Source organism: Hyalella azteca, unplaced genomic scaffold (assembly GCF_000764305.2).
Source record: "Hyalella azteca isolate HAZT.00-mixed unplaced genomic scaffold, Hazt_2.0.2 contig13490, whole genome shotgun sequence".
Taxonomy (NCBI): domain Eukaryota; kingdom Metazoa; phylum Arthropoda; class Malacostraca; order Amphipoda; family Hyalellidae; genus Hyalella; species Hyalella azteca.
The window spans coordinates 24,902-48,550 of NW_025943411.1; the positions used below are offsets into that span (position 1 = coordinate 24,902).

Consider the following 23,649-nt stretch of genomic DNA (forward strand, 5'->3'; position numbering starts at 1 on the left):
GAACATGTCACACAGCTGGTACACTCGCACACAAGAGAACATGTCACACAGCTGGTACACTCGCACACAAGAGAACATGTCACACAGCTGGTACACTCGCACACAAGAGAACATGTCACACAGCTGGTACACTCGCACACAAGAGAACATGTCACACAGCTGGTACACTCGCACACAAGAGAACATGTCACACAGCTGGTACACTCGCACACAAGAGAACATGTCACACAGCTGGTACACTCGCACACAAGAGAACATGTCACACAGCTGGTACACTCGCACACAAGAGAACATTTCACACAGCTGGCACACTCGCACACAACTGAACATGTCACACAGCTGGTACACTCGCACACAAGTGAACTTAATCTCATATCTACTATCTACCTAATTTCTAATAAAAATAATATTTAATATAATATCTCACAATATCTTACATAATATCTAATAATGATAATATCAAATATAATATCTCACAATATTTAAGGGGGAGGTATCCTCTCCGGAAAAACTTTTTTGTTTACGGACGGATCTTTCTGAAACTTCACACATATATGTAAAACCGAAATACAAGAACATTTTGTTCGTGTGATTTTTTCGGAAAAATTGATAGAAAACGTGAAATTCATAGAAAACGGACAATTTCTCACCGCCCAGGATCTTAATATATTATTATTTAATATATTAATATTAAATATTAATATTTAATATATTATCTCACAATATCTAAGATCATTTCTCACCGCCCAGGATCTCCTTGAAGAGCTTCACCATGACCTTCTGCTGCGGGATGCTGAGGTGGTTCTCGATGGACAGGATCACAGGATACGGGGACGTGTGGAAGGCGTAGCGTTTGATGGCATCCTTGAGGACGTCGACGAGGGTGATCTTGCTGGTCAGGGTGTGGCCGTGGTAGATTATGGGCTGGCCATCGTCCCCGTCCCATAAGTCCACTAAAGTCAAAAATTCATGTATTCGTTCGTTATTTACTAGAGAAATTCACAGCGCAAGAGTTACCCCATCCCATAGGTCCACTGAAATAAAAAATTCAAATATTCATTCGTTAGTCACTAGAGAAATTCACAGCGCAAGAGTTACCCCATCCCATAGGTCCACTGAAATAAAAAATTCAAATATTCGTTCGTTATTCACTAGAGAAATTCACAGCGCAAGAGTTACCCCGTCCCATAAGTCCACTGAAGTCAAAAATTCAAATATTTCTTCATTATTCACTCAGAACCATAAGTCCACTATAGTCAAAAATTCAAATGTTCGTTCGTTATTCACTCAGAACCATACGTCCACTTAAGACAAAAATTCAAATATTCCTTCGTTATTCACTAGAGAAATTCACAGCGCAAGAGTTACCACGTCCCATAAGTCCACTAAAGTCAAAAATTCATGTATTCGTTCGTTATTCACTTAGAACCATAAGTCCACTATAATAAAAAATTCAAAGGTTCGTTCGTTATTCACTTAGAACCATAAGTCCACTAAAGTCAAAAATTCATGTATTCGTTCGTTATTCACTTAGAACCATAAGTGCACTTAAGTCAAAAATTCATGTATTCGTTCGTTATTCACTTAGAACCATAAGTCCACTTAAGTCAAAAATTCAAATATTCCTTCGTTATAGTCACTAAAAGAATTCACAGCGCAAGAGTTACTGCTTAAATTGTACCTTAATGCATGTTCGAATGCAGTTGGAATGCATATTAATTCGAATGCATATTAATATACATTAATAAATCAAACATGATGCGGACACTCGTCCACTAAAATCAAAAATTCAAATATTCATTCGTTATTCATTTAGAGAAATTCACAGCGCAAGAGTTACTGCTTAAATTGTACCTTAATGCATGTTCGAATACCCATATTAATATACATTAATAAATGTATATTACATCAAACAACATCATTACAAATATGCATCAAACATTATTCGGCATTACTATAAACAATTTCAATGGAAAATTTAAGAAGATGTAATGATGCGGACACTCACTTTCGACCACGCGACACCCCTTCATTAATCGACATTACTATAAACAATGATTTATTTCAATGGAAAATTTAAGATGTAATGATGCGGACACTCACTTTCGACCACCCGACACCCCTTCATTAATCGGCATTACTACAAACAATAATTTATTGCGATGGAAAATTTAAGAACATGTAATGATGCGAAACAAATAAGCATCAAACAATAATCAGCTTTACTGAACAGAAAATTACTACTGAAAATTTAAGAAGATGTAGTGATGCGGACACTCACTTTCGACGACCCGACACCCCTTCTTGAGGGCTCTGATGTAGCCCTCCACGCTGCTCTCTCCCGTTAGCTGGTGACCGACCAGGTAACTGCGGGAGAAAATGTATTGTAACACAATGGCCCTTGTTTGACTTGAAATATCGATTTATTTCTGCTTGCACAAATGGAAATTCTGCTTACTCAAATGGAAATTTTGCTTACACAAATGGAAATTCTGCTAACACAAATGGAAATTCTGCTTACACAAATAGAAATTCTGCTTACACAAATGGAAATTCAAATGGTTGAAATCATTATAAATTCTGCTTACACAAATGGAAATTCTGCTTACACAAATGGAAATTCTGCTTACACAACTGGAAATTCTGCTTACACAACTGGAAATTCCACTGGTTGAAATCATTATTGCGACAAATGCAAATTTAGACTTTCACGATTTCGCTTCTGCATAAGGTTAGAGAAAGAAGGTAAATATGTTAACAAGTAGAAAATAATCTGTACTGATGGATAAAGGCTTTATTTCCAAGCACTCACTTAACTCTAAGTGATAAAAACTCACGGCAAAGATTAAGTCTTTTTTGCAACTCAAACACTATTCATGATGATGGTCAACTTCGACCTATCCGCCGTCAATTTTAATTTTTTTTTATAAATATTTCATTATTAATTTGGAACTGTATTATTCAATAAGTATTTTCTGATTGGGGTAAAAATAATATGGGTTTGTTGGCAGGTCGACGGGTATATTCACAACGATTGTCAACTTCAACTATCCGACGTCAATTTTAATTATTTTAATAAACACTTCATTATTAATTTGGAACTGTATTATTGAAAAGTATTTTGTGATTGCGGTAAAAATAACAAGTAGCATGGGTAGCATGGGTAGCATGGGTAGCATGAGTAGCATGGGTAGCATGGGTAGCATGGGTAGCATGGTTAGCATGGGTAGCACGGGTAGCATGGGTAGCACGGGTAGCATGGGTAGCACGGGTAGCATGGGTAGCACGGGTAGCATGGGTAGCATGGGTAGCATGAGTATCATGAGTAGCATGGGTAGCATGAGTAGCATGTGTGCTACAGGAACTGACGTGTTGTGCGACGAAGAGATGTAGTAATGGGCCAGAGGTTCCGTCATGCTCTGGTGCACGGTGCTCTGATGCTCGTAGTTGTAGATGTTGAAGTGATCAGACAACAACAGGTGGTAGAAACCTAAGAAAAACAGCCTTCAGTTGCGATACTTTCAAAACTCGCTAAGTGAACGTAAGTACTTACGCTCTATTTTCTTGTCTATGATTGGTGGATTTTGCTTGAAAGGCCGTCAATGATTGGCTGATGAACTTACGATCTCTTAACTTTCTTTGAAAGTATAGGCCCAGATGCGTTAATTTACTCACTTCGCGTTGCCTTCATAATTACTAATCAACCCAACTTTCAAACTCCCGTCAAATTAGATGGTAAACAAAATTACATGTTAACTAATGATAATATAGCAGTTTTAAATACAATCTAAAATTCTAAATAAGTACAATTATAAATTCCCCTTCTAATTAAATGATAAACTAAATTACTTGGTAATTGGTAACTAATGATAAATAGCCAGTTTTAAACGTAATCTAAAATTCTAAATAAGTAAAATTATAAATTCTCGTTCTAATTAAATGATGAACTAAATTACATGTTAACTAATGATAAATAGCCAGCTTTAAATGTAATCTAAAATTATAAAGAAGTACAATTATAAATTCTCGTTGTAATTAAATGATAAACTAAATTACATGGTAACTAATGATAAATAGCCAGTTTTAAATGTAATCTAAAATTCTAAATAAGTACAATTATAAATTTCCGTTCTAATTAAATGGTAAACTAAATTACATGGTAACTAATAATAAACATCCAGTTTTAAATTTCATCTAAAATTCTAAATAAGTACAATTATAAATTCCCGTTCTAATTAAATGATAAACTAAATTACATGAGCCAGTTAAATAGCCAGTTTAAAGGTCGAAAGTTAGTGGTAACTAATAATAAATAATAAATAAAGTGAGTGGTAACTAATACTAATAATGAGTGGTAACTAATAATAGTGAGTGGTAACTAATAATAAATAGCCAGTTTTAAATGTAATCTTAAATTCTAATTAAGCATAAACTATGAACCTTACCGTAGAAAACCAATTTGATAACTATGAACCTTACCGTAGAAAACCAATTTGATAACTATGAACCTTACCGTAGAAAACCAAACATGCCTCACTCCTCCTTTCCCCATACGCCTCACCCGTCCATGCTGTATAGCAAGTAATAGCGTCATGAGTCAGGAACATAAAGCGATGAGTAAATACAGCACACTTAATTGCATCATAGTGGTAAGAGAACAAGATCGTGTGGTTCTTTGCGTCGCCGTACCTGCAGTGCATGGCAAGTACACTGTTAGAAAAATTACTGTTAACGGTATTACCGGCGTTTCAGTGGCCGGTCGGCACGTGAAAAGAAACGCCGTGTCGCCGTTTTTATTCCAAATTAACACTAGAAATCCGCAAAAACGGCGAAACAGTTCATTTTCACGGGGCGACCGGCCACTGGAACACCAGTGGTACCGTTTTTTCTGGTCCCGTTTTTTCTGGTCCCGTTTTTTCACCGTTTTTCTAACAGTGTAATAGCGTCATGAGTCAGGAGCACACAGCGATTAGTAAATACAGCACACTTAATGTTACATTATAGTGGTAAGAGAACAAGCTGTGCCACGCTCATGGTGTGGTTCTTTGCGTCACCGTACCTGCAGTGCATGGCAAGTAAAGCGTCATGAGTCAGGAACACGCAGCTATGAGTAAATAGGTACTTAAATACGTACAATTAATTGCATCATAGTGGTAAGAGAACAAGCTGCTCCACGCTCGTCGTGTGGTTCTTTGCGTCACTTGTACCTGCACTTACACTTCTTACTTAATAATGAACTCAAATCGTTAACCAAGCACAGATTTACGCACTTTTCGAAGAGCTTTTCGACCATGGGCATCTTGAGGAGCGAGTGGTAGAAAGTGACGAACTCCTCTGCATCCAGCACTTGTTCTCCTTGGCTAGTCGAGTTATTTGTGTTAGCTTTCTGCCGAGAAAAGAAATCATAGGTCAGAGGCAGGGATTATAATACAGGAGGGCATTTACCCAGGGGTTATACGGTATATACAGGAGCGTAGCAAGACTTTTCGCGATAAGAAACTAAATCGACCTATGTATGAGCATTGGCTTAATTCACTATACCATTATATCACAAAAAGAAAATCTGCTCGGTAATTTATTGTCCTTCATGTAACTTGTCAATGAACTTCAATTTAATGTGTGCTGCAAAGCTTCATAAAACGAAAAGACTCACGAATGGAAAGTCAGAAATTTTATTTAAATAAAAATTTTAATTGAGAAATACCATGACTCATTCCCGTCTATATGAAATAAAATCTGGTACTGCACATAGAACATTACATTGAAGAAGTCTGTCCAGGAAAAATAAAATTTATGAATTCAATTTTGACTCATTTGAGTCATATAAATTACTGCCGATTGTGTATATATAATGATAAATTATGTAGGTATTACTGCCGATGTAAGATTTCGATCTATCGCTCGTCGGTGCCGAGGTACGTAGAAGCCATTTAATTACATTATTAAGTAGGAAGTGTAAGTATTGTAATTGAAGCTTCACTTTACTTTACGTAGCACCCCTTCAATTACATTATTAAGTAGGAAGTGTAAGTGTAAGTAATGTAATTGAAGCTTCACTTTACTTTACGTAGCAGCCCTTACATTAAAGAGCTCCTTGATGCTCCTCTTGTCCAGCTTGAGGCTCAATTGATTGAGCAGCTTGATGGTTTCTTCCATGTTGAGGGCTCCGCTTTTGTCTTTGTCAGCGGCTTCAAACTTGTTCTTCAGCCACCTGAAATCAACTACAGTGATGAAGTCAAAGCAAACATTTTGCTTTGACTAACGAATAACTAACCTAACGAATATAGAAAATATGATAACAGCATTACACCAAAAACTTGCGACCCAGTTGCCGATAACTACAGCCATTATTACTACATTATAACAACCAACTCAGTGCGGCCATTAGATAAAAATATAACTCAGTACTCACTGCAGTGAGTGACAGAGAGCGCATTTTCTTGTCGACGAAAACGTGAAGTCACGGACGGACAGACAGACAGACATGGCGAGCACAATAGTGCATTTTTTCCATAAATGAGAAAATGCGCTAAAAATCACAGTAATTTCGGCATCAAAACAACAAAACTTAATCTGAAGAACCTGGCAATACAAGTATGACAACGTAGCAAAATACAGTTGTAATTACATCACCGGTCAGTGTCTTACGACATTGACAAGCAACATAAACTCTTTCGACACATTGTGTAAATCAAAATTGAGACTAAAAGCCACGTACACGAGACGCAAACAAACGGTCTCATGAAACTAGATTCTCGAAAATTCTGATTCAAAGAAACTAAATTTTCGAAAAAAGCATGCATACACTGAATATGAGTTGAATCTCTTACCCATCCTCACCATTAATTGCTACGAGAACTTCGTTTATACGGCAATCGTCCAGCACCAGAAACATCTCTCAACCACATATTATTCCACAACATATTATTTTGGTCTCATTAGATGTTAATTTCACAACAAGATCTCGATTGTCACACACGTTTATTAAAACAGAGCACGTACTCACATGTCGTATTGTCTGTCTTGTTGTAAACTACGGAAACTTTCAACGAGATGTCGCAGCCCTGCAGTCCAAAGGTTCTTCTCGGCCTCTGACTCAGCAATGAGATCCAGCGTCTCGAGGCCTCCGTTACCATGCACGATCGAGAAGCATTTGTTCTCGTCGATAGTTTCAACAGAAGTCTCGCCTGCACATGTGTCTCATCAGCACATGGTATTGAAAAGCTATGTCGTCTATATTCCAAAAGAAATCGAAAGGTATAACGATAAACCGGAAGGACTTAAATCAAAAAGAGAAGTCAAAAGCTATTAGAAACTCTCACAATGTTCGAGTTCATTAGTTGTACATGAAGCAGATATTGGTTAGAGTGATAATTAATACAAGAGTAACGTTCAACCATTGAACGTCAAACATCAAGGACAGAATGAAAATAAACTCGTTAAAGTTATCAAATACATATTTAAAGCGCCTAAGTAAGAAAATAAATTTTACCAATAATGATAACCGGATATTGGTGAAGCGCGGGATAAATTTAATCAACAAGGCATGGCGAGAGGAAGCAACACTGACGGACTCACCAGCCTTCTTGGTCTTCTCGTAATAGTCCGATAGCCTGTTGAAGGTGTCGGTCTTCCAGCCCTCACGCACCTCGGCCACGTCCACCAGCGACACTACAGCCACAGCAAAGCCGTTAGTAACACTCAGCCATTACTCAACACTCAGCCATTACTCAAGGATGTATAGTAATACTCAGCCATTACCCATGGATGTAAGTATAGCAATACTCAGCCATTACTCAACGCTCAGCCATTACTCGTGGATGTATAGTAATACTCAGCCATTACCCATGGATGTACGTATCGCAATACTCAGCCATTACTCAACGCTCAGCCATTACTCGTGGATGTATAGTAATACTCAGNAAGTAATGCAGGAACACCGACTTAATGGCTAATTAGTAATAATTATGCATGGGATTAACATATAAACATACATTAGAATAGATTCCTTACGGTATCCATGAACTAGACACGGAATAAAATTGAGATCAAATTTCTTCCTTCCTTCAAGACTTAATCACCGTGACCATACAACACAATTGTTAGACAACAACAAGAATAACAAAGAAGTTAGACTCCCGGCAGCTGGGGTATTTAATCATCGAAATAATTGGCAACATCACGAGGAGATTCAATATCAATTTCAATACCTATTTGAATCTGAGCTGCTAACACATTTAATTAGGGTAACAAACTCGTTAAGTCGACATTCAAAGGAGAATATTTTTACAAGTAAACGTGACATTGTAAGAAAAATATAACTCAGTACTCACAGCAGTGAGTGACAGAGAGCGCATTTTCTCGTCGACGAAAACTTGAGGTCACGGACGGACGGAGGGACAGACGGACAGACAGACAGACGGACATGGCGAGCACAATAGTGCATTTTTTCCATAAATGAGAAAATGCGCTAAAAATGTCGCACAAGAATATATATAGTGGCAATGTCTTCATCGTTCTCAAACTACTAACGAATTTAAACGGTGCTTCGAGAACCTGTAGAACTTCTGACTAGTAAATGGTACTGAGAAAATTATTCGGACTTATGCGAGATAAAAACTAAATAATGAACTTCAGTGAAAAAACCTTGAATAATAATGAATGATTGAAATCGATATTTATCCTACAAAATACAATTAAATGTCGTCACACTCATGGTACCAAAAAGCCAGAAAGGTTGAGTCATGTGTTTGATCACTTTATTTATGTGCGGATTACAGGAGACATAGGCTGAAGTTAAGAAGACGAAACACTGAACAAAATCTTCTAAAAAGAAATTTTTGCACGTTATGATGTTACACTAAATTAGCGTTATGGTTGTCTAGCAACTACTGTAGAAATTACATGCACAACCCAATAGAAGCCAATGAAAATTTTCTATCACAAGACAAAATAGATGAGGCAACATGGTTGCCGGGACAAATAAAGGAGTTACGGAAGCATGCATGACAACATGCAGACTAAGGGTAACACAAAGGATGCAGGAAGGCAGACTATAAAGTCAACTTGAGAGAGCATTTTACCTGCCATTTCCATGCCTCCATCGCCTATAGGTCCACCAGCGCCACAACCATAACGAGGAGCAAACCATTAGTGGACAAGAAGACGACATAGGAATATCTAGTTACGCAGCACAATATCACAAACTTACATTTGTGATATTAAGAGATAAGTGCATGATTCTAAACATAATTTTTCATTATCTCTTCAGAAGACTGACGGGGAAATGACGAGCGGGCAGATATTCAAAACTAAATTAAAGACGACCGCAGGTACCTCCAACTCTCAAGAGCATTACAAGATGAGTACAATTAAATCCTCAAGAAAAAATAACATAATACAATAATTTACTAATTAATAATTTAATAGAGAATATAATTTACATTCCACATAGTGATTGATCAAGTCGATGATACCAGCGTCGGACCGGATTTTACCATACAAATCATAGTTATAACAGGGAAATATATTTTAGAAGAGGGTCACAGATGAACATTGCAACGTTGCCAGTCTTTGAAGAGCATTGCATAGGAAACATGGGATTTCAAAAAGGAACCATAAAATAGGGAAGCTTAGCTTTGAGTAAACGCAAGACGATGCGTAACACAAACGTATAATAAGAGATACGCCCACGAATACTACATTAATCAAATGATCAAGCTAGTGCAGGTCGGGGAGATACAACGAATACTATATAGCTAAGCATTGTTCTTCATTCACATAAACACAGATTCGTTCAATTAATCAGCAGGTCTTGTCTACAAATATTTGAACAATTCTATCGGTCCATAACTACTTCTGGACATCTCCAACCTGGAATCCATGCATGTTTAAAATAACATTACTGTTTCACGGTTCAAGGTTGATGTAAATGTTTGTTGATACGCTTTTACTACATTACTGATGAAAGCTTGTTACTGCGTGGAACTACCGGCATGCGTTTCATCAAAATATTGGCTGCAGTTTATGTAGCTCTTTACCACTGAATTAATTTAGGTTAGGTTTAATAAAAATTTGTGCCTATTTTGACAATAAAGATTGAAATAATTTTCCTCAACTGAAATAAACTCCATAATAATAATAATAAACTCTATAATAATAATAATAAACTCTACAATAATAATAATAAACTCTATAATAATAATAATAATAATAAACTCTAGAATAATAATTCAGGTTCTCACCTGTAGAGTCACTGAGACTCCACCATTTCTTGGACTCGCCCAGTAGCCTCATGTTCTCGACGTCCACTTTGAACTTTCTAGGGAAGATTTTGTTTACGCCGCGCACCTTCTGGAACGAAGCGCCCTTTTCCAGCTGCTTTACCGTCTTCTCCATGCCTGCGCCGAACTCAAGGACCGCCTCTGCGCATGTCACGTCCAATAGTAAAAGTCTTGAAACGTACATCTAAAGTCACTCAAGCTACATAAAATCAATCGATCAATCGTACAATTCAGGAATAGAAATCTTTGTTTTTGTAATCATGTGGTATAGAAATTATTTCGTTATAACTTAAAAGAGATGCGCAACTCGCAGATACCCCTCCGAAAATTAGTTCAAACGGAACCTACGAGGGTCATCCGGAAAGTATATAGTACCCGTATGGGAATTGAACAAAAGGAAGTAAATATTAACAAATGTACACATGTTTATTGAAAAAAATATGTATTACACTACTCCTCTACATAATCTCCGGACAAATTTAAACATTTGTCGTATAGTCTCACGAGTTTTTGTATACCAGTGTCATATTCCTCCGCCACCAGTGTTTCTGGGATCGGCAAGGCGCACTGCTTATCGATTTCATGACCCGTGGAGACACAATCAAATAGTGTAATACATGTTCTTTTCAATAAACATGTTTACATTTGTTAATATTTACTTCCTTTTGTTCAATTCCCAAACGGGTACTACTTTCCGGATGCCCCTCGTAAAATGTCGTTCAATACGGTACTTAATTGATTCGTCACACTACGCCCGGCCGGTAGGTAGTGCAGAAGGCCATGATTGAACTAGTATAAGGACCAATGAGAAGCTAATTTTTGCGGATGTAGTTTGTTGTTCGCCTATGACGTCACTGTTCTGTGACGTCACGGGCATTAACCATTCACCGAAATGCGATCAAATCAAAGCACTCAACCAATTCGTTATGGGAATGACGGGATTGTTTACGTTTCTCGATTTCAGTGACGTAACAAGAGAGCTGAACTGAAAGACGGAAATCCTCGTGGGTCAACCTTATATAGTTCAACCATGCAGGAGGCTTCCCAGCTACACCGGACGTGACGTTGAACGCAAGCAGTCCGCGATCGCGTTGTTGCCTCGTCCGAGCTTTTGCTACAGATTTACAGTATAAAAAGCTTCTAAATTGAGTATAACAGGCGTCTAAATAATTTATTATTAACCATATCATAATAAATATATGTACTAAAACATAATATAACATATATAATATTAATCCCATCATAATATAACGGGCTTTAAAATAGAGAATATGACACATCTTATAAGCCGTGAACAAAAATGTAGAGCCATACGAGACATGGAATGGTTTCATAACAAATAGTTCACTCCTAACATAAGTTACATAAGTTACAGCGAATGCAAGACTACTTCCGATAATTTTAACAACGGCACATTATTTTGTTTCAGCAACCATATGTCCTGGGCAAAAATGTGAACAAGGCCAATATATATTTACATATACGACTAATTCGTGAAATTCTTTAAACGTTCTATTAGATTAAATAAAACCCTTCCGGATTCTTACTGCAATAACCTGAACTATATGCAAGTACACCAATCAAATTTCGCCTTCTCCAAGGATGGAACGCTACATACTACATAACTACAAGAATATCTCATAGGTTATATTTGTTATCTCTGATACGCAGATATTAGTATAGTAGTATAGTAAAGTATCTTCGGCATTAAAGAATAGGCCTGGATAGGCCTGTCACCGATTCTTGTACTTTTCTTGACTAGACTTGACTTATTATGATACAATTGTACACTTCCAGTTGTCGCCGTAAATATTCCAAGGCGTGCACACTGTAAGAGCACCGCCTAATTACGCAACACACAGAAGGACGTCACTCGACTATAACGCAATGCGTACAAAACCACAGTACAAACGGCGAGAAAGTGGCCTGTGTGGTAGCGTACAGAGCATTTATTTGCGATTACAAATAGTGTGGGAGGACAAGAGCTGACTTGTATAGCGATAGTTGGGTGTGACTTTCGACATCTGTTAGGTCTCTCTCACTATAAACATTTAAATTGGTACTTTATTCAGTCGGTGACTTCCCTCATTAATCGTGAGATTAATTATGGAAATGAAACTGTATAGTATGCTTGCTATTACTTTTTCTTCAACGAGCAATCAAAGGCACCTAGGAGGTAAGTTTAAATTTGTTTATCCTAGACTGTTAGGGCGATACAGGGAAACGTTTTCTTGCTCGAGAATCCGCATTAATTTTAAATAAGCCAGAGTTTTCGCAACAAAGTCTGGTGCAAAAATATGTACGAGCCTAGACTCCGATTGAGCCTCTTACAAAAAGACTTAGCACAGAAAGCACAGGCGAACAACTCTACAGATACCCTAATCAAAGTAAAATAAAATTAACGGTTATATTATGGCTCATGCGTGAGCGGTTGGTTAGAAACATAAACGCTCACGCACTATTGCACGAGTGACTGTAGTAGAATCTTTCAGAACGCCATGGAAACGAAACGAACACGGAGATTGCCGGTGGCCTTTCTGAACCTTAAGGTTAATTTTGTTGCTAGTAATGTGCACTTGAGTCGCCTGAGACTTGCTAAATCAGCATTTTTTCTTAGTCATTATGTGCAAAACGCTATTAAGCTTCGCTACTCGGCTTGGGACCACACTCACAAATACCATCTCTTAACTGCTATGCTACCATGCATCTTGATATGCGATCTAGGCTGATTTCCCTTCCAAGCCAAGGTTTCCCTTTGGTTTCAAGCCTTTTTTAAACAAACGAGTTATTCAAGCACGTATCAACAATATACGTACCATGCACGTATATTGAACTCAGAGATCTTGGTCAACATAAGTACACAAAATAATTGCTTTAGATACAGCGCTCGAAATTTTAAATCCAACCGTCAAATTTAAATTGTTTGCTTTTAACGTCAGGCATAGTAGAATCTTGAGGCAAGCTCAGATATAAACTTTCAACCGGAACTACAGGTTTCCGTGAAAGTAACAAATAAATAGGTTGTTGTAAAAACAAAGCCAGTTGCACGCCTATCAAACAAACTTGTTTGCCGACGAAGACCATGAAAGTTACAGAGAAAGCCAGATACGATAAGATAGGTGATAAATGCTCGAACGATATGAGAATCATTTTTTTCAACATATGTTGTCGGCACGCAATAGCCGATAAGTCTTTGATCTACCGAACTTTTTATTATACGTATTTTATATTCCGTGAATTTTTTGAATCTCCAAGAAAATACTTGATAATGGAGAAAAATCCTTCAATAACGTCTGTGCAGTAATAATGCAACAGCCCGATCAGGAAAATAAAGAGATTGAAGCCATCTGAGACACAAAGAGAACTTGGCAACAAAATAAAACGAAACAGTGACTTTAGCAGGAAGGTGTCATCCCAGTGAGTTGGGTTCGAAATATGAGCCGTCGGTTGTCTCTGCATATACATATAACTATCATATCTACGCATACTATTGAGCAAGCTGAGTTGCAAACGCGTAACACGAAATATTCTATGAAACATTTTCAAGCATACACGAGTCAAACGTCAGAAAGGACAATCTTACTGAAAATAATAAAGACAGTACATTGGATTTCAAAATAAGTTCAGTTCACTTTTCAGTCAACTTTTAAAGGAGTCGGCCTTTGGTTTGAGTATTCCATAATAAATCAAGTAGAGAAGTACATACTACATATAGATAGTCTTTCTATAAAGAGAATACAAGTTAGGACATAAACAAACTAATCATTCAAAGTTCAACAGACAAAGGGCGAGTTTTTTCAAACAGATCTTCATACCGCTACGCATAGAATGTTTATTTGATGAAATATATGATCCCAGACGTTGCAAATTGATGGGTAAACATTATACGATGAATACATGATGATAATAAAATCAATAACTCCTGTGGATTGCGGCAGTTTGCATTCAAGGCGTGGTGACCCTGAAAGGTTATTCAGGGCGGGATTTAGAGAAGCAATCTGGCACAGCCGAGGAAAAATTTTCTGCTGAGGGGGGAGGGGGGAATAGTCGCATTTATTAAATTAATATATAGCAGTTTCAGCGTTTATGAGGCCGTAGGCCTGTCGCCAATTCTTAACATCGCAGAACATTCACAGCTTGTTACGGTCTCGAACTCACAACTCACTGATTCAAATTCTGCTGTGCTTAGCCGCCCGGCCTCCTTGCCGATTCTATCCACAAATTAATCCAAATTGTTCGTATTCAAACTTTTGAGTAATCAACCGATAAAATTATTTAATGGGGTAATTTTCCTCGATAGTGTAGAAGAAGGTAATACTTTAGATTAAGTGCATTCAAAAAAAGGGTGTTTTTTTATTATATGTTTTTGGGGTGTAGATTAAGAATCTGAAATCCGTTTTTGGCGGTCGGCATCGGAAATTTTTAATGGAACCTGTTCCTAACTGGACCTAACCTGCGAGGTTTTCGTTGATTGGATAGGTTTTTCCGGCCGCCGGACGGACTCCAAACATAGAAAAAACCTAGCCGATCAACGAAAACCTCGCAGGTTAGGTCCAGACCGTCCAGTTAGGAACAGGTTCCATTAAAAATTTTCGATGCCGACCGCCAAAAACGGATTTCAGATTCTTAATCTACACCCCAAAAACATATAATAAAAAAACACCCTTTTTTTGGATGCACTTAATCTAAAGTAATACCCAGAAGAATTCCAATATACATGATACTTCCCAACGAAGCCCGGCGAATATGCCGTCACGTCGCACGTTTTTTGGAACGTTTGTGAGTTTCGCAGCAAAGGGTGCGGTACAACTGCCTCCGCACCGTAGTCACCTTCAGACGTGATCATAAATTTTCACCACGACACCAAAACTAATTATAATTTCCTTCAATACTAATTAGTTCAAACGCACATACTACACAAAACTCAACGAATTTTATGATAAGCTATAGAAATTGAGATCAATTAAAATTTACCTTTCATTTCGTCAGGGGTCAAAGAAAATATCGGAGAAATGAACGTTACAACCACTCACGCACGCGGTTACAGACACACTGACACTCTGACAGTCTGACACTTGAAGCAGAGTAGGACACATTCAAGCGGAGACTCAACTGGTATCCGCACCGGTGGCTTAAAAAAAATAATAAACAATACAATAAAAACAATAATGCTAGAGTGACCTTTCACCTGTCACGAGAGAGCTTTGGTTTAAAAAATATATATTTTATATCATTATCAGATTTAAATGAAACATAAGATTCGTAAGTGACAGACGTGTTTTGCGGACGATGTGGTTCAATCAAATGTAATGGAGATTAGCCGTTAGCGAGGAAAAAAGTAATGCATTAAATATGCGTAAACGAATAAGAAGAATTAGTTGATACGAAGAGATAACAGAGAGCAGTGAATTATTTTTATTCTGTTAAATTAACGGCAGTTTTTTCAATGAGTAATTACAGTCCCGGAACTAGTCCACAAACAAGATGCAATGCGAGAATTGTATATGTCGTTAATAATAAAACTTTATGGTTACTTACAACACATTTGAAGCGTTAGTATTGGCATTTAGACATAGTTCACCGTCACCACGCAGCGACACTATAACGTCCTACTGGCATTCACCACGGGAAGCATTCAATAGACCCGGCCATCTCGGAGTCTCGCCTCAATAGCAAGCTTATTTAAGACGATCTTCAGCACAATTTACCAACAAAGACTCTGGTAAGACTCGTACAAATGTTTGATGTGTAACTTCGTACAAATGTTTAATGTGCAACATTCACCGAGGTGCGCTGTATTAAGGCATGTTATAAAAATTTCTAAAGCTGACGCATGTTACTTTCAGATTTGCTGATGCGTGCTGAGGTACGACATTGATTTCAAGACTACCGTATTCTAGTTACAGTGTTGGAATTTCAGATTTGAAAGAATACAGGGCCTATACCTTCAAAATACACAGGGCCTATACCTTCAAAAAAGTTAATAGATCTTAAGTTCATCAGCCAATCATTGACGGCCTTTCGAGCAAAATCCACCAATCGTAGAAAAGAAAATAGAGCGTAAGTAGTTACGTTCACTTAGCAAATTTTGAAAGTATGGCCCCAGAGCTGTAAAGTTTGAATAAAAAGACGCAATTTCTAAGTAAATTATCGGACAAAACGGTTTCCAAGAATTATCCAGGTATGAAGTTCTTTCTTATCGACCTAATAAGGCTGACGGCTTAATTGGTTTAACATAGGCTGATTAATAATTATGTATACATATGCTTAATTCACGAATAATTCAGGAATGCGAAGTAAATCAATTTCACTGAAATTGAATTTAATAATCGCTAAAGAAAAATTTCATAAAATCAAATTAATGTTTCAATCGATCTCCAAAGTAATCATTGACGAAAAACGCACTATATAGCTGTTCTTGTACCTTAACTGTAAACACTAGATCATGTTCACGGTTTCCTAATATCTTCTCTATTTACAACACTTCTCTTTAACTTCACTTCTTATTGTTTATTTGTTTGTTTGTCTATCTGCTACAAATCTTATAATCGATATATAACACACTTCTACCTCTTCAATCGATCTGAAATTTTGCACATTTGCGTACAGTTGGAGACAATGCATGAATCAATTGACAGAATAAATAATTTTAAAATTTTAAAAATATATTTAATATTAATAAAAATTGAAAAAATAATTTTGTCTGCTACAAATCTTATAATCAATATTTAAAACACTTCTAACTGTCCAATCGATCTGAAAAAGTCGGAGACAATGCATGAATCAATTGACTGAATAAATAATTTTGAAATTTACATTTTTTATACTAAGAAATTATTTTTTTTTCTATTTTTTAATATAAAATTAGAAATTCATTGTACATGTGTAACATCGGAGACACTGGATTTTTTAGAAGTGTTGTCTTTTAAAGGTAATTTTTAAACGCATATTTTATTTTTGTTTAGTTTCAGAGAAAAACATGATTGTGTTCACATCATAACTAACCAGACATTATACAATCTTTCGTTTAAGTAAACGCTGAATCTACGTCGCAATAGTTATACGGAAAACATTATTAGAAATACCGTCAAATACGCTTCTGAACACGGAATTTAGTACCAAGCTCGTCCAGTGGGTTTCGTTGCACCGAAATGCGGTTCGGTCGCATTGCAAAACTCTGGCAACTACGAAACCAGTTTTTTTATTTGTAATTCCAAGTTCCAACTGCTAAGAATAAGAGCAGACCAACTGAATACTTGTATTCAATTGACTGTGATGTTAACTGTGGTCACTGGCAACACCAAAAACGCATGTTACTTTCAGATTTGCTGATGCGTGCTGAGGTACGACATTGATTTCAAGACTACCGTATTCTAGTTACAGTGTTGGAATTTCAGATTTGGAAGAATTATATATAGAGCTGTGCAGTTTGATTAAAAAGACGTAATTTCTAAGTAAAATATCGGACAAAACGGTTTCCAAGACTTATCCAGGTATGAAGTTCCTTTTCTTATCAGCCTAATAAGACTGACGGCTAAATTGGTAGAACATAGTCTGATTAATAAATATGTCGTATATATGCTTAATTCACGAATAATTCAGGAATGCGAAGTCAATCAATTTCACTGAAGTTGAATTTAATAATCGCAAAGGAAAATTTCATAAAATCAAATTTATGTTTCAGTCGATCTCCAAAATCGACGAAAAAATAATTGACGAAATGCGCACTGTTCTTATACCTGTACTAAACGTTAACTGTAAACACTAGAACGTGTTCACGGGTTCCTAATCACCTCGCTGTTATTTGTTTATTTTCCGATAAAAACCTGATTGTGTTCACATTATAACTAACCAGACATTATACAATCTTTCGCTTAATTAAACGCTGAGTCTACGTCGCAATAGTCATACGGAAAACATTATTAGAAATATTCTTCAGAACATCTACCGCACGAAATTTACCGAGCTCGTCCAGTGGGTTTCGTTGCATCGAAATGCGGTTCGGTGGCATTGCAAAACTCGGGCAACTACGAAACCAGTTTTTTATTTGGAATTCCAAGTTCCAACTGCTACGAGTAAGAGCAGGCCAACTGAATACTTGTATTCAATCGACTGTGATGTTAACTGTGGTCACTGGCAACACCAAAAACTTTCCTCGTGTCAAAAATGCAATAATTTGAATTACAATAATAGCTATACAATACCGAATACTCAGATGCCCATTGTCATTTATCCTCCGCACCATGTCATTTCTTCCCATCAATAACATGCTAGTTGCTACTGTATTCAAATCATCACCCTTCAATACAATAATACTGTTTTATGGACTGAATTTGGTAAAAATATTCTGTTAAAATTTCATAAGCTTTAGCACTTCTTCAGAGCGCTAAGAAAATAAATGAAATCACTTCGCACCTCTATAGCACAAATTTATTGATTGCGGCGAATAAAATACAATACAGAGGTTACTCGACTTTCGAGTGTCGTTGATTATATATTGGAATAAATAATCAGTGTCAGTACAACTGTCTGCAACACTACAGAAACAGTTTTCTTACTTTAGGCTCCTGGAATCTGCATAAATAACTAAATAACTTTAGCGTAAAATGGGACAAACTATGATTTTACGATAATCAAATATTACGACAATATTTCCTCCTGGAATCTGCATAAATAACTTTTGCAAAAAATGGGACATACTATGCAGTAAAGATATTCCAGTTTGCAAATCTGCAATCAAAGCATTCAATTAAAATTTTAAGACAAACCTTTAAAAATCACACAAAGTATTGGAAGGCGCGATGAAAGTTGATGTTCCGTCTGTCTGTCTGTCGAATTAAGATTCCTGCTGAAGTAATGTATCTCGAAGCAATGCCGGTGATGACTAAAACAATTGCGACTATACCTGGCCTGTGCTATGTACTGTAGATTGCAGTACTCTCTTTGCTCAAACTCAATTATTGAAATATTGATCCAAGTTCCACACAAATTATTTTTGAACGAGTGTCAATATAAAAGAACACCAAATTTTATTCGGAAGAAAGCGGCAACATCAACACCAGCCAATGTCTGAAGTGACACTGAACTCGAAAAAAGCTCGATGCAGGATGCACAAGGCAGCACAAGCCACTTATGGCTCCCTCCCCCCAGCCCTCTACTCCTCAGGTCCAGGTTACACAGCTACAACAGATCCTTCGCAATCTATTGAAGATGACAAGCTTAACACGAGCTATCTTAGCACTTTTGTACCCTGTGACGTCAGAAGCACCTACTACCTAGCTCACGTTTGTTATTTATGACGATCAAAATAAATCTCCTTGTTTCTTAAGCACGGAAACATGGACTGTGACAAATCACGAGAAAATTTTACGAGACAATGACGTGAAATTCCTCGCTTATAAATGATTTCTGATTCCTCTGAGATATGTATACTGTAAATCCATCCATATAACAGGCAAAATGTGCAAGCTTTGAGGAATAAAACAATTTCTTATGAATTATGCTGAAAACCTGATTGCTTGTAAGCAATCCGCGAAAGATTCAGGAACAAACAACAGTTGCGTGACCCTTCAGCGAGGAAGTCGAGGTCACGAATGTTTCTGAACCGCTTGAACTGACAGCACCGGATGTGATCATCACGCGGTATCATCAATACAATTTTTTTTAATTTCATGATACAATTATTTTTGAAACATGGTCGTCCTTGTATTGGCTGCCTTTTTGAGCGGGTTCAATTTCCTGTTCCTTTTTATAAATTGTTTTTATCTAAAAAATTCAAGATTTTTTCTCTAATTAAAAAAATTAAATCGAGTTCTCTCTAATTAAAATTCTCTAATAAAAGGATAATGTTTGGTATGCATGGCATAATGATTGTTTACGAAAGAGCTGTGGCAAGTGAAGAAAAAAATACTCAAACGTGGCAGAATCATTTTCTTAAATTGAAGCTTTCTTCGGAACTCGCTTCAAGATCTTTGTTCTTTTGTTTATAGAACAAACGTTTGTGTTGTATTTGTGACATGAATACGTGAAATTCATCCATTTAGAGTCGTTAATTTTGTTGTTTCATAGTCTCCCTGGCGCTAGCAGCCACCACATGTTCTGACTATCAAATTCCGATATTCGTGGACACAATCCGAGCGCACTCAGCGGAGGGGAGTGAGTCGACTGCATCATCTCGTTTACAACGCAACAAACGCATAAACTGAACATATCATCAGCTTATTTATTAAAAGTTGAGCATTAAGTTGATAAAATAATAATTCTCACAAAGCTAACCTAACCAGTGTTATTTTTTTCTGACGGTGTTGCTAGACGATGATGTCATCACCGCTACACCCGCCCCCGACACTCAACCTCTAGCTTCTCTTTCATCCTATACTTTGCTTTGCCACCAAAAAAATCAAATAGAAACTTTGTAGTACTCTAGAAGATAAATTTCATTCCGCTACGCATTTATATGTACTAAGAACGTTCCCTTACAAACACTGCAATAAAAAAGCCATGAATTTATGGTAAAGCAACAAGTCTCTTTTGAACTATAAAAAAATATAATAAAAGGAATAAAAATGCTGTGGCTAGGTTTTCATACATTTTTTATTGTGCTTTTAATGAAAAAAATAATGATAGTGATGTTCAACACAAATTCAAAATTATCTTTAAGTATTAAAGCACCATAGTCACTGCAGGTGCATCAACTTTGGTGCAGCACCATCACCTCTAGTCTGCACATCACCACCACGCTTGAAAATGCTGCGTAACTTCAATCGTGCAGAATATCGCAGAATTTTGGTTTGAACGAAACCTGTTGCACGGGTGCTAGGCGAGCGACCAAGGCAGGTACAGATTGGAACAGGTTGCGAGACGGAACTGATGGTGGTAGAGTTTTATAGCGTTCGGAACTGATGGTGGTAGAGTTTTTATCCAAGCTATAGCGTTCGGAGCTGATGGTGATAGAATTTTTATACAAGCTTTAGCGTTCTGAATTGATGGTGGTAGAGTTTTTATCCAAGCTTTAGCGTTCGAAACCGATGGTGGTAGAGTTTTTATACAAGCTTTAGCGTTCGGAACTGATGGTGGTAGAGTTTTATACAAGCTATATCGTTCGGAACTGATGGTGATAGAGTTTTTATACAAGCTTTAGCGTTCGAAACTGATGGTGGTAGAGTTTTTATACAAGCTTTAACGTTCTGAACTGATGGTGGTAGAGTTTTTATACATGCTATAGCGTTCGGAGCTGATGGTGGTAGAGTTTCTATACAAGCTATAGCGTCCAGAGCTGATGGTGGTAGAGTTTTTATACAAGCTTTAAATTGGCGTTCGGAACTGATGGTGGTAGAGTTTTTATACAAGCTTTAGCGATCGAAACTGATGTTGGTCGAGTTTTTATACAAGCTATAGCGTTCGGAGCTGATGGTGGTAGAGTTTTTATACAAGCTATAGCGTTCGGAACTGATGGCGGTAGAGTTTTTATACAAGCTTTAGCGTTCGGAACTGATGGTGGTAGAGTTTTTATACAAGCTATAGCGTTCGGAGCTGATGGTGGTAGAGTTTTTATACAAGCTATAGCGTTCGGAGCTGATGGTGGTAGAGTTTTCATACAAGCTTTAGCGTTCGAAACTGATGGTGGTAGAGTTTTTATCCAAGCTACAGCGTTCGGAACTGATGGTGGTAGAGTTTTTATCCAAGCTACAGCGTTCGGAACTGATGGTGGTAAAGATTTTATACAAGCTATAGCGTTCGGAACTGATGGTGGTAGAATTTTTATACAGACTTTTGCTTTCTGAACTGATGATGGTAGAGTTTTCATCCAAGCTATAGCGTTCGGAACTGATGGTATTAGAGTTTTGATACAAGCTATAGTGTTCGGAACTGATGATGTTATACAAGCTATAGCGTTCGGAACTGATGATGGTAGAGTTTTTACACAAGCTAAAGCGTTCTCGGTGCCGACAAATACGAGAATTCTACATGCGGTCTTGAAAATTTTGCTTAGTCACTCATGAATTGGAAGTTAAACGTAAGTTGGTTTAATATTTTTGAAATTTTTAACGAAATACTTAATTAAATTATAACTTCATAACAATTAGAAGCTTCTCTGTCAAAATGAGAACATCCAACTTCGTGATGAATTAGAAGTGAGAATTTGAGTACAAGAATCTGAACAAAGTACGCATGACGATTCAAAAAGAATTATTTTAGGCTTGCCAATAATTTGGAGACGAAAAAGAGTTATTTGAGGCCAGCCAATCATTTGGAGACGAAAAAGAGTTATTTAAGGCTAGTCAATCTGTTGGAGATGAAAAAGAGTTATTTGAGGCTAGCCAATCATTTTGAGACGAAAAAGAGTTATTTGAGGCTGGCCAATCGTTTGGAGATGAAAAAGAGTTAATTGAGGCTATCCAATCATTTGGAGACGAAAAATATTTATTCGAGGCTAGCCAATCATTTGGAGACGGAAAAGAGTTATTTCAGGCTGGCCAATCACTTGGAGACATAAAAGAGTTATTTCAGGCTGGCCAATCACTTGGAGACGTAGTCCAGTAAGGTAAGAATGTAATATCGTGTTCTTGAACGCAACGCAAAGAAATATTTAATTCAAGTTCCAGCGATGTTAATAAACGAATAAGGAGTTCGATATGAAATATTTTTTGTTGGTATGCAAATTGTATACGGTGCTTTATTTGTGCCGTAGTTCGATACAGCTGTTTTGACGGGAATTTAATTTGAAAAGATACAAGGACAATCCGATCGTATTGTATGTAAGGATATAGCTTAATAAATATCCTATGATTTGCTTTACTTGTTCAATTCTCAGCTCATCAACGTACGTAATTGCCATAAAGTTATAGCTGAGAAAAATTCGATGTATGAAGCATATAATAAAAATGTATTTTGTGTATAAACTGACGGTAACTCTATAGTTACGTGGCCCTCGATGATTTACATTTTGAACAGATAATGGTCCGAAGACGGATTTTAAAGTACCAACATCTAGTGTGGTTATTCACGAAAATATTTTAAATATTATTAATATATTAAAAAAGCATTAAAATTAATATTTTTACTAAAAACGAATGTACTCACGTTTTGGCCCGACGTCCATGAAGTTCTGGAACCTCTTTACGGTTTTGACCTCATCTTCGACCACGAGCTGAGGGTCCCCCTCGAGGGGGGCAGTCTCCCTGCTGTCTGGGGAGCTCATGGCGGTATGGGAAGAAGGTGAGGGGAGAACAAGGGGACGGGTGGATGTGTTCAACGTTGGAACGCACTGGAATAGAGTGGTAGAAAGGAAGAATGGCAGTAGAATAGAGCGGTAGAAAGGAAGAATGGCAGTAGAATAGAATGGAAGAAAAGAAGAATGTGATGA

At 37.1% G+C, this 23,649-nt stretch overlaps 1 protein-coding gene across 1 annotated transcript in view; it reads right to left on the reverse strand.

Moving 5' to 3' along the window:
* The window catches only part of LOC108667590 (1-phosphatidylinositol 4,5-bisphosphate phosphodiesterase delta-1), a 39,431-nt gene that overhangs the window by 14,798 nt on the left and 984 nt on the right, over positions 1–23,649 (reverse strand). Inside the window, exons 2-14 of the mRNA XM_047883699.1 lie at positions 23,367–23,550; positions 10,245–10,424; positions 9,084–9,107; positions 7,579–7,671; positions 7,007–7,187; positions 6,082–6,211; positions 5,271–5,386; positions 5,017–5,059; positions 4,533–4,570; positions 3,370–3,504; positions 2,282–2,367; positions 744–953; positions 12–347 (exon numbers count right to left, since the gene is read on the reverse strand). Of these exons, the coding sequence (XP_047739655.1) occupies positions 12–347; positions 744–953; positions 2,282–2,367; positions 3,370–3,504; positions 4,533–4,570; positions 5,017–5,059; positions 5,271–5,386; positions 6,082–6,211; positions 7,007–7,187; positions 7,579–7,671; positions 9,084–9,107; positions 10,245–10,424; positions 23,367–23,484 (1,690 nt within the window). The 5' untranslated portion in view covers positions 23,485–23,550. The remainder of the gene's footprint in view (positions 1–11; positions 348–743; positions 954–2,281; positions 2,368–3,369; positions 3,505–4,532; positions 4,571–5,016; positions 5,060–5,270; positions 5,387–6,081; positions 6,212–7,006; positions 7,188–7,578; positions 7,672–9,083; positions 9,108–10,244; positions 10,425–23,366; positions 23,551–23,649) is intronic.